The following is a 12,431-nucleotide window of genomic DNA, read 5'->3' as shown; positions in this document are numbered from 1 at the left end:
TTACCCTTTTTAATTCTCATATTTATTTCCTATCTTATTCATAGCCTTTTCTTTTTTCTTTAGGTCACGAGCAGTTGTCTAAGCATTTCACTGCATATCGTACTGTGTATGAGACAAATAAAATTTGAATTTGATTTGAATTTGACATCGCCTGCCCAGCAGGGTGGCAACAATAAGTAGCGATGTTACTTTAAAAAGGACTCAAAAACTTAGTAACGAGAAAAAATGACTACATATAACATGTGTTACAGACAAGTGTTAGTAACTGGCAATGAGTCTTTCACATCACCATGGAGGAACTTTGACCCACTCTTCTTTGCAGAACTGTTTTGACTCAGAAGCTCTCCAATGTGGCTGAGCATGAATGACCTGTTTAAGGGTCATGTCAAAGCATCTCAATCGGTCCAGACTTTAAGGCTCTTTGGTTCAGGGCATGAACTGACAAGCCAGACATTCTCCTTCAGGATTTGTTATTAGAGAGCAGAATTTATAGTTCACCAATTACAGCAAGTAATCCAGGTCCTGAAGCAGCAAAGCAGCCCCAGACCATCAACAGTTAAACACCACCAGCATGTTTAACTGTTGGTAGTGTTCTTTTCATCAAAAGATGTGTTAGTTTTATGTCAAATGTAACAGAGTCAAACCATTTTGTCTCATCAGTCCACAGAATATTTTCCCACAAGTCAATCATTAAGTTGTGTTTTGGCAAATGAGCAAAGGAGCCTTTGTGTTCTTTTTGGTTCGCAGTAGTTTTCTCCTTGATTTCTCCCATAGATGCCATTTCCCCCCAGTTTCTTTCTTACTGTTGAATCATGAACTCTGACCTTAACAGAGACAAGTGAGACCTGCAGTTTTTCAGATGTTTCCCTTTGTTCTTTTGTGACCTCCCGGATGAGTCATTAATGTGGTCTCGGATGCTCCTGGAACGGTTCACCAGTGTTCCAAGTTTTCTCCATGTGTGGTTAATTGGTCTCACTATGGTTACTAAAGCCTTTGGAAATGGCTTTGCAACCATTTCCAGACTTATAGATGTCAGTGATTTTGTTTCTCTGGTGTTTCTTTAGAATATGGCATGAGTTGTTGCTTTTTGAGATCTTCAGGCCTGCTTCACTTTGTCAAACAGGTTCTATTTAAGTGATTTCTTGATTTATCAGGTCTAGCAGCAGTAAGGCTTGGGTGTGGGGCTAGTGAAATTGAACTCAGCTTTCCAAATAATGTGGTTAATCACAGTTAATTCATGATTTAATGAGGGGGCTTTAACTTTTTCACACAGGGCAGGTAGATTTTGATTATTTCCTTTATTAAATGAAATGAACATTTAAAAACTCAATTTTGTATTATTTCATATTATTTTTCAATTGTGTTTCTATGGATGGATGTGAATGGATAAATGAGGCATGTTGTATGGAAAGCTCTGAGAGCTCAGAAAAGTGCTTTGGAAGAACCTTTCCATTTATAATTTGAAACAATTAGTGTGAAGAGTCACAAATATGAGAGAAAAAAAAAAAAGGGGGGGGGCAAATACTTTTTCCAAGCACTGTATGCTGGTTGGGCTCTAATCATTACATCATGATGAAGGAGAAGGACGCCACAAGCAGAAGAAAAACCACAGGTGGAAGATGGCGACTAGTGTAGCTGCTACAACAGCATTGCCCCTTGATAGGAAAGTTGATACTCTGAGGTGGATGACCAGTTGTCCATTTTCTTCTGCTTATCTGGGGCCTGTCAGGGGGCAGCAGCCTAAGCAGAAAAACCATGGCCACCTCCTCCAGCTGAAAGAAATCTCCCCAGGGTCTGCTGGGTCTTCCCCGGGGCCTCTTCCCAGTGGAACATGCCTGGAACACCTCACCCAGGAGGCCTCCTTGTCAGATGGCTGAACCACCTTAACTGGCTCCTTTCGATGTGGAGGAGTAGCAGCTCTACTCTGAGCCCTTCCTGGATGGCCGAACTCCCATCTCTAAAGCAGAGGTCAGCCACCCTTTGGAGAAAGCCAATTTCTGCTGCCTGAAGAAGCCGATCCTGTTCTTTCAGTCACTGCCCAAAGTTCGTCATCATGGATGAGGAGGGTAAAAACGCAGATCGACCGGTAAGTTTGCCAAAATCTCTTCAAGTCTCTTCTGGATGACCAATGGTAGATAATAGATTCACAAGATGTAATACAAACAATGTCTTGCGCTTTTCAGAACAAGGGAGGAAATCCTGTCCTATTTAGCAAAATGAATAAAAGAGCAACAGCCAGATCTGTTCAAAGAATTCAAAGTGAGTGAGTTTCAATTCAACATCCAAATTATTACCTTCTTATATCTTAATGCTGATTTTTCAGGTGACAACATACTATCCGAATTTTGGTACTTAAAGATACAGTCATTGATTCTGGTGCAGTCACAAGCTAATACCACAGCCTAAATATCTGGTAACATGACATCCATATTCTTAGTGTTTTAATCATATTTATATTGTTGCCATGAATTCAGAGCAAAAGACGGAGTGTTTGGCGGGTGAGACAAACCTCATATTGGTCACCAGCACACAATCTAGCAAATCCTGCCAGACCTAAAAAAAAAAAAAAAAAGAACAAGTGGAAACAGACTTAGCATTTTGTCAAACTGTGAACCCCCCCCCAAAAAACATTGCAATTAATTAAGGGTCATATCAGAAGGAACACACACATAACCTATGTCATAATTGAGTTGCTACCTCTATTTAAGATTTTGTGTAATCATATCACCACATGAGCTCTACTTCTTACCCTTCATCTTTATGTGGAACTTCCCCAGCTGGTTCTCCAAGTCATTTTCCAACACACACATGTTCTAAAGAGAATGAAAAGATGGAGACCTTCAGGCAGTCTTTTCTGTACAGTCTTACTTACAGCGCTACTCACTATTACTACTTGCTCGTGCAATTGCTCCTTTCTTCTACAAGAATAATTAGACATTTAGCAATTTTCCTCAGTTTAATCTAAAACATTTTTCCACTGCATGCCTTTGTACTTTTTCTTTTTTTTTTTTTACCTCTGTGTACTCCTTGTATCCTTTACTGGCTTCTGCTAAACTCTCCTTGGCCTCCTTACTTCCTGAGGAAGCGGTGTATGCTTTCACCATCTTGTTGGCTCCATCCCTGAGTCTCCTCTGCATGCAGTAGGACTCATAAAACTCCTCAATCTGAGAGTAGAGGGGAAAAGCAACTTCACTTGAGAGTGCACATTCACAAGCCAGTCTTGTTCTAGACAGTAAGGTTGTCTAGCAGTGACAGGGAGCTGTGTGATTAAACATCACAGCTTAATACAAGCTCTGTGTAGTAACCACAGCAAAATAAATAAATAAATAAATGTTTCACGTTGAGTTGGTAAAAATGTACTAACATTGCAGCTCGTCATTTTAGTCCACTTTATATTATTTTGGATGAAGCACTGGTGAAGGTGAAGCACCATTAAAAACAAACCTCATCATCCAACTAGTAATCCAGACAGTGGCCACTAGAAAGTGAGTTACCACCACCCTACAGTCTTTTGCTTGTGCACAATGACACGTATACAAGCAATAGACTGTATCCCAAAAGCAGTCACAGCGCTCTACTTGTTCTACATTTTGACACGTACAGCCTTAGTTCAAAATTGCTTCAATTCATTTTTCATGTTAAATTCCAAAAAAGTACTCCATAATAACAAAGTAAAAATAGATTGATGTATGTATACTGATCACTAGTTTGTTACAATATCAAGTATACACTAATGAACAATGCGAATTTAAAAATGACAAATGCAGGATCATAACAGAAACACAGCCACGACAGCTGTAGAAAATATGTTCTATCAAACTGTTTTTAATCATCTGTTCATCCTGTGCACAAAGAGCAATGTAATTAGCAAGTCATACAAAAAGTCATCACACAACTATACTCTTACATGTCAGGAAATCACGCTGGTCTTACCTTGCTGAGGTGAAACTCCAGTTTTCTAATGTACCTCTCAGTCACCTTTACTTGCTGATTAAAGGAAATTAGAAAGTCACATTTATTCTTTGCATTTGTTCTATTTATAACTAAGCTTTCACAGGATTTTAAAACAAGAATGGTAATATTAAAATTGACTTATTTCTAATATGAGCTTGTCTGAAGGATTCAAAGAAGCTCACCTTGTCCAGCTCATACAGGAAACCCTGCAAGGCAGAAAATATCAAGTCATCAGCAACTGAAACTATATCACTTTATCTATTCTTATGCTGGGCCAAAAGTAACAACATACCAGTCTAGAGTTCCTCTTTGATTCTTTTATCTGTCTGGTAAGTGTCTCCAAGTCCATCTGATGAACCTGCAGGTAAGACCTGAGAACACAGACACACACACTCGTAATCTCTCTCTCTCTCTCTCTCTCTCTCTCTCTGAAATGCATTTGTTGAGTGTATACTCACTGAAGGCCTTTCTTCAGTGCTTCATACACTTCATCCAGTCGCTCTGGTTGAGGAACCTTCGGTGGGGGGTTGGCCTTGATCGACATAGTAAACAATCTGCTTGCTCTGCTGGGCTTCCTGCTGAGACCAGGAGTGCTGAACACCACAAGGTTCCTGCAGCACCACAAACACCAAGTCATTATTAGAAGTCCTGACCTAAAGTTATGAGATCGCCATAACATCCCTCAAGACCAGACCTGGGCGTTGTACAGCTCACGGCTCATATACAAACACTGATGATCAATCAAATTGATGATTGAAATTTCAGCATGTCACAGACCATCAATATATCACATTAAAGAGACACTTGTCCTTATGACAAGTTATTACACATAAGTACAAGATAGTACGTAAACAAGCCATTTTACACTAGAAAACACATGGTTAGGAGGGATTTTTGTGTGTATGTATGCATGTGTATACCGGTAAGGTTTGTCGTGGGTATTGACTCCAGTAAAGCTCTGGCTCCTAGTGATGGATCTGGAGGTAAGGCGTCTGACGGGGCGAATGGACAGAGACATCGTTGACAGAGTTCGGGACGGAGTCCCTGTTTAGAGCAGAGGAAGAAAAGCACACTGCTGACAACACAGCACAACTAAACTGCTACTTTTAAAAATGAAAACCAAAGCAAACAGCAAATAGTAAGTTCAAACCACAAAAATTGTTGCAGCATGCAAAATGTATTTCTCGAATCAAGAACAGTAAAACATTTTGTCCAAATGTGTGCTCTTTGCTTTCTGCAGCGGCCATCTAAGATGTGCTGACTGAAAACATGTTTAACAATCATAGAAGTATTTTTTGTAAGCTCAGTTAAAAAACAAACAAAAAAAACAAAAACCACACACACTCATATTTTCCCTTTTAAATTATAAACTTAGCATCAATCAACCCAGATGAGCAACAAGATTCAAAGGTCTCGACTCAGGCCAGCAATAGGCCCACAACATAAGGTGTGTTCAAGATCAAGTTGGAATCTTCATCTGTGACACTACCACAACTAGGATTCCCAACCCAGGAAGTCAGAGCAGCCCCACCAACCCAAGGTTAACAAGCAAGATGTAGGAATCTAAACTGTAAACTGCAGGCATCTAAACTGAATCTAAACTGTAGGAAAAGTGTAAAACATTATAAACTTTGCTGCCACTATTGTGTATTTGCGCCCTACTAAATAAGTCACAAACAGAACACTGACCAGGCTGCAGCAGTGTTTTTAAATACAAACTACAAACACAAAGTATTGTGTTGTAGTTATGATTTTACTTCTTTCATTTTATCTAATGTGCTGATTTTTATTTTTAATTTAATGTAATTAATGATTTTTCATTTGTCATGTCAAGTGTTCAGCACTTTGTTTTCAGCTGGGAGTTGTCTGAAAGTCCTATATAAATAAATTGCTTGCTTGTGTTGCTAGTGAAGCATGAATGGTTCTGCTAAAAGGCAAAACAAACCCAATTGTTTAGGCTTTTCTGACTTTACCATTGGAATGCCATGAAATGACACAATTTATCAGTGTGGGTAAAAGTTAACGGAAATGCAATTAAAGTTTTTTTTGTATCTTTGTGTATTTTGTGCTGTGGGAACAAATAAATCTTAAATCTTGTAAAGGTTTCTATCCAACTTCCTTCTTATCTTTCGGTGAATCCATTTTGTTGCTACAACATTTGAACTGATATTTGAAGTCTGTGCTGTGTTACTGAGGCTACAGTCAGCTGATAAATTTTTCAGCAGAGTTTTTCCTAGTGTGGCCTATGCAGTGTCCTGCATCCTGTTTCTTTAAACAGCTGAAAGGCCTTTGCAAGGCAAGTACCAACCCCCTCCTTCCACATCACAGGAAATGTCACAATCCAACAGGAAGTCAGATGGAACTCCTTCTCTTGACAGGAAATTTAACAAAGGAAGACAGGTCCAAAGGGCACAGTCTTGTGGCTGGGGAGAAAAGGTCAATTTTAACCACATCCCTGAGACTAAAAAGAATACCTTAATGATCTAATGGTCTCCAATTTTCATATTATCGTTTCCTGTAAACATGAACATATTTTTTCTGGTTAAAAAGAACAATTTCAAGCCGATTTTATACACTCACATAGAGAGGGGGCAGAGAGAGAGGGGGCAGAGAGAGAGAGAGAGAGAGAGAGAATGTGCAAGTGCACATTTATGCACACATTATGGTCAACTTTTTGTTGACTTAACCTAGTTTTAAGTACTGACAAAAACATGAGTGCTGAGGGGGAGTGAGAGATAAAGGCATAGACAAACTGAGCCTGTCAGAAGTTCACACCAACAGACCAAGTGGAAAAGCTCAGTGATACCATTTCCATCACATTCAGACATTTGCTTCTTTTTGTCTGATAAGTAATAACATTACGCTTTGACAGCAGAGAAAAGTCTGCATTACACAGTAAATATCTGAATACTCTGTAAGGAGTCAGTGAAACATTGTTAGATTACATGTGCATTTATCCAATGGAAATCTCCTTTAAAATGTAATGAGGTTCTGCTGTCCATGTCCCTTTCTGGAAAAGTGCTGGGCCTTTCATGCTGTTTACACACACGCGTGCACGCACAAAGGCACATACGCACACACACTTTCAGTATGTGAGTACATCATGTAATGCTAACTAAAAATCAGCTGAGCAGTGAAAGCAGGATAACTGGACCTGGTTAATGGTTTAATAACCCCTCTATGTTTTTCCAGCATATCTTGGGACCCCACTACACTGAGGTGGCACAGTAGTGCACTGGTTAGCAACCCTGTGATGGACTGGCCTCAGTCTAGGTTGCACCCTGCATTCAGCCTTATGACAGCTGGGACAGGTTAAAGAGGTTTCATTTTGTTTGTGCAGCACTATCACACACATTGTTTTAATTTGCATGCGCATCAGACTGAGAACCATAATAAGTGAAACAACCACAAGTTAACAACAGCCTAGTTGAGTGAATGTTACCAACATGTACATAGTATATGCACTAAAAGGGACTGAATCCTTATTCAAGCACTGGATCATTTTTACTTGATTTAAAAAGCTATGCAGATTGAATCAGAGTCAAGACATGAGTCTAAAGAAACAGTGTGCTCTTTCCACATCATCTCATCATATTTACATTGTTGAGATTTGGGAATGACTTTATATTTTAAATCTAAAAATGTCTGGAATGAAAACTCAAAGTCCCGAGAACCACAGACTCTGTACATTTATATGCATATGAGCTATTACTATATAAACAAATGGTACACCAATAAATTTAAATAGAAAAACCAACCTTGATGGTGTTCCAAGTCCGATTTCAGGTTCAAACAAGTCAATGGTAATCGGCACATTTCTCGCTGTCACATCCTATCTTGTCCAATAAGTAATCTCTAGCTTTATTATTAGACTGACACAAGCAAATCACTGCAGTAAATCATCAGCTTTAGTTGAACTACTAACTCATTCAGACATTGGCCAGGTCCAGCTAACAAACAGGGTGTCTTTCACACTGTGTTTGTTCCCTACATGATCCAAACAGTGGTGCAGTCCTGGCCAATGATAACAAAAGATTCCAGTCACACCATCTCCTCTGCCATTCATGGTTTCAAATCTACACTAGCGCTATGGCCCTGTGCCACAAACTCAAACTCGATTACCACAGAGGCGAATGGAAGGCTGTCACACCACACCTATTGTCTGATGCCGTCTGACCTCTCCCTCCCAGACCATTCTAGAAAAAATGCCCCCCCCCCCCCACACACACACCTAAGTGGGCACTATTATTCACTGCTTGGAAACTCCAAGCTAAACCAAAACTGGGACTTATCTAACCCTGAGCTTTTTTATTATGTAGAGATAAAAACAAAAAAAAATTCTGAGTGAAAGCATGTACAGAGAGTGAGTAATATCTGGACCAGTCCCCAATCCTGCTACATAATGGTGAGTCATAATTTGAGATTATATTGAAAAGGCATGCTCTGCCATTAGAATGCAAAGTAAAACCAAATGCAAATCATTTGCGTGTCTGACCACATGACTGTATCTGCCAATCACTGCTCTTCCCCGTACCATGCAGCTTTAGGTTTACGGGACTAGTCTGGACGTGTAACACCATGTTAAAGGACCGATACTGAGCACAATTCAGATGTCTGGCACAGCCGAAGGTGAACAACTTGTCTGCCATAGAGGATCAGCCAACAAAACCATTTTTTGACACTTAAAAATAAAAATAAATGAGTAATCATAAAAAGTAATCCTGATTTCAATCCTTTTCAAAATAATCATCATAATTATTTTGGCCATAATCACACAGTCCCAGTGTAGTGATCTTTATTTCGAGCACGATATCATTACAGTGCAGCTCTGTCTTGTACATATCAGACTGGTACAACATTCGCATCACTGTCAATGTCAGTGACCAGCTCCTCTCTCCCCTTACTCTTAAACAAAACCCCCCAATACTTGGATTCCTCCACCTGGGGCACCAGTTCCCAAACTGGAATAGGAAATCCACGTTTTTCTGAGTGACAACTGTGGCTTCACACGTTGAGGTGCTTCTAGTCCACGAAACACATGTAGTGACTACATGTGTTTTAATAAGTTGCCTATCTATTAAACGTGATCTAAGGAAGGAATGGTGGTGAACCAGCAACTGGGTCATGGGTGATCGAGGCTTACTGACGCACATCAGCAGCAAAGAATGGTCCGATCCAATGGACGAGCTAGCGTCGCTCATACTGCAGTAAAAGGGGACCAACACAATAATATCAGGATCACCTGCCTAATAAGCTTGACAGATGTTATTTTCACAGTATTTGGGATACTTAAGCAAATTTCCACTGAGTGATCATCTTTTACTTCCTGCTGAATAACATTTCTTGACTCACTATATATAAAAATTGCTGTGTTTATTGAAAGTGGTCCCTTGGTCCTTTCATGCATCTCCAGCATGAACTGGTAGATCTCTCTCACATTTTATCAAGGCACGCACGCACGCGCACACACACCAAACTTGCTCCTCTGTCTCTGCCCCCAGACAGCAAGCAAAACAAACACCTGAAAGAAAGAACTATAACTTTTAAAATTCCTAATGATTAGATAAATAAGAAAAACTGACATGTTTTTATAAATATAATCGCATCAGTTTTGCTTGACTATGACATGAGAAAAGCATTGCTCTCCATTTCCAGCAATGACTTGATGCCTTATATTGTAACCTAGTTTCTTCTATTTGCAACATTACTATTTCATAGTTTCTTCTCCCACACCCTGTGCACTCTTCATATATTTTTCTTTCATGGCTAAATCTATTCCTTCCTCACATTACTGTCTGTATGAGAAGGAAACTGGAGGGGGTGGGGGTGTTGTACATCCTGCAAGGGCAGGGTCAGGAAAAGACTAGTGCAGTTTCTGGATTTACTGAGTCACAGGAATAACCCAACACATTTACAGTGCAGCCATGTTCGCTTGTTTCCAGGAAAGAAAAAGAACCCGTTTGAGACAATGAACTGAAGGCCTGATAACAAAAAGGACAAAGTGAAAAAGAAAAAGATTTTTTATGCTTCTCATTCATATAGTGATACTTCTCGGTTGAAACAAATCTTACCTTGATCCTTTTTGTTTTGTTTCTCTTTGAAATAACAGTCTTTCTACATATTCTTCAAGGAAATTTAGAAAGGTACATAATCTCATTAAAACAGATGTGGTCATAGCTCAAACAGAAACGGATATCAACAATGTTAAAAGTAGTGACTGATGTTTATCCTGAAGATAAACAGAAACCTCATAAAGAAGAATTCAAACACTACCTATACCTTCCACAGTCAAGGCCTCTTTACAAGTAGGATTTTCACCAAACCAGTGCTGCTAATACACACACACATTCCTTAAATGGAATTTCTTCTGAATTTACTTTTCATGCATTTCAAAAATGGGTTAAAACCAAGGTTAGCAAAGATCAGAAGCCCCTTTAGCATTAAACAACTTAGGTAACCATTAAGACTAGACAATTGTCATGTGACTTGCCACTATGGTGACCAACCAACAAAACTGAGCAGAAACTTGTTGCAGATTAAATAAGTTTGCCTTCCAACATGTGGTTCACTTTGTGAAAGGATTAAACCCAGACCATCATTTTACCTCAATCCAAACAGAAAGTCAGAAAATAAATATCAGTCTTAAATTAATATGACAACACTTTTACCTGGAGTCTAGCTTCAAACAGAAGCTAGATTCTGAAATAAGTCACATAAAAATTAAGACAGAACTCTGTTTATTAATAAAAGCAGGACACTTAGGATATAAGATGATACATCTAAGTAGAGGGGACTATTAGATAAAAAAACAAAACACCACATCAGAGGCAAAGTTCTCTTGTCCTACCTTAAACTATTTTTAATATGTACTACCCACAACATACCAGGAACATAACATAACTATGTTCCGCGAGTCACTGTGAAAAACTGATAACAGAAACAAAACACACCTCACAAACTTGAGTAACAGTCTTATTATTGTTACACACTATCAAGTCTCATCACTGATGAGAAAAGGAGACATTATAAACAATAACAATAAAAACAAACTTTAAAATGAAAAAGTTGTGAATTGACGATATGTAAAAAAAAAAAAAAAAAAAAAGGTCAGATGTGCTCTTGTATGTTTCAAATATGTTTAAAAGCAATGCCATTCAAACTATTGCCATTCGTTATTCAAACAGGAGAGCGGGCCCTCATCATGTACAAAAATATCTTTAAAAAAAAGTGTATCTGAAGCTCAACTGAGGATCAGCCTGTGTTAAACAAATGCAATAATGTTCTTCCAAACTACATCGACAGAGACACATCAACACAGAAAAGTTTGTACTCGACTCCCTTGTAGCCACACCTGAATCGATAAACTCTGACGAAGTCTATTTAACTTTAGTGGAAATTTTAGTGGAGTACTGTGGAATTTGTCCTCTGTAACTGAGGAAGGAAATCACAAGTTTCATTGTTTTGCACACACATAACTGCGAGCACTGTTAGTAGACAGACTTGAAAAATATGAACTATAAAAATAACTTAAATTTGGTATTTTGGGGTCAAATTCTCTGGCCATCACCTAATAAGTTACAGGCCTGTTAACGTGCAACTGGGAATTCATTCTGACAAACATAAGCAGTTAATGATTAGAGAGATAAGCTAGTCTCTGTGAGGGCATTACACTTGTCCATACCTCCATATCCACTGTACATGGTAGCTGCGGTGGTTGATGTCGACACTTTCTCGTCAAGGGTCCACCCAACTCCAGAAACAGCTATTCAGCCCTCTATCTTTGTGGCTTCTTCTGTGGTATACTTTTTAATCGCTTGCTTTTCTATTCAACTCCTTCACTCGTTTTGGTATCCGTTTCCCGTCACTTTCTCGTTCACACTGTGTCAGTCTGTTTGCTTTTATTTTTCCCCATTTTCACTCAGTTGTTAATCCTTCGTCCGCACTCTGACTGATCCCCGTTCTTTCCATCTCCACTTCAGTGATAAGAGGAGGGGGAGGAGAAGTGGGGACAAAACAGGAAAAAGCAAAGCAGTCCTCCCTTCGCTTTATCCGTGCTGACATCAGTGTTTCCTGCCCCCCCCTCCTCCCTGCTGGACATGTTTCTCTTCAATAGTCAGCACATTTTTGCCCTTTTAATAAATTGCATTTCAAATATTTGAAAATATTCTAGAAACAAAGTAAAAACCTGTTACTTCAGCCTGAGACCTTGTAAACTTCATTGGAAAAATACTATATTGCATGATGTATGTGTCAACATATTCACTTTTGCCATTCATAGTGAAATAGTTGCTTAAAATAATATCTTCTTCCTCAAGTTGATTAAAATGAGAAAGTCTCATCTTTAATCTTTAATCCAGTGTGTGAATGTGTGTGTGGATGGGTGGATGACTGGATGTGTAAAGCGCTTTGGGGTTCTAGTAAAGCGCTATATAAATACAGGCCATTTACCATCTTTAATCTTGTGTTAATTAATGTGC

At 39.0% G+C, this 12,431-nt stretch overlaps 1 protein-coding gene across 2 annotated transcripts in view; it reads right to left on the bottom strand.

Annotated features, from left to right (window-relative positions):
• Nucleotides 1–11,952, bottom strand: part of ripor1 (RHO family interacting cell polarization regulator 1) — a 30,794-nt gene extending 18,842 nt beyond the window's left edge. For both annotated transcript variants that reach the window (XM_087843371.1, XM_087843370.1), the window contains exons 1-9: nt 11,636–11,952; nt 4,875–4,998; nt 4,413–4,565; nt 4,247–4,325; nt 4,137–4,160; nt 3,934–3,987; nt 3,015–3,164; nt 2,750–2,813; nt 2,510–2,553 (exon numbers count right to left, since the gene is read on the bottom strand). In XM_087843371.1, coding sequence (XP_087699497.1) covers nt 2,510–2,553; nt 2,750–2,813; nt 3,015–3,164; nt 3,934–3,987; nt 4,137–4,160; nt 4,247–4,325; nt 4,413–4,565; nt 4,875–4,998; nt 11,636–11,654 — 711 coding nt within the window. In that variant the 5' untranslated portion in view covers nt 11,655–11,952. The remainder of the gene's footprint in view (nt 1–2,509; nt 2,554–2,749; nt 2,814–3,014; nt 3,165–3,933; nt 3,988–4,136; nt 4,161–4,246; nt 4,326–4,412; nt 4,566–4,874; nt 4,999–11,635) is intronic.
• Between the last annotated feature and the right edge of the window lie 479 nt (nt 11,953–12,431).

Source organism: Neolamprologus brichardi, chromosome 7, assembly GCF_056152115.1.
Source record: "Neolamprologus brichardi isolate AB-2024 chromosome 7, ASM5615211v1, whole genome shotgun sequence".
In the NCBI taxonomy this organism is placed as follows: domain Eukaryota; kingdom Metazoa; phylum Chordata; class Actinopteri; order Cichliformes; family Cichlidae; genus Neolamprologus; species Neolamprologus brichardi.
This window is presented reverse-complemented; position numbering and strand designations above follow the sequence as displayed.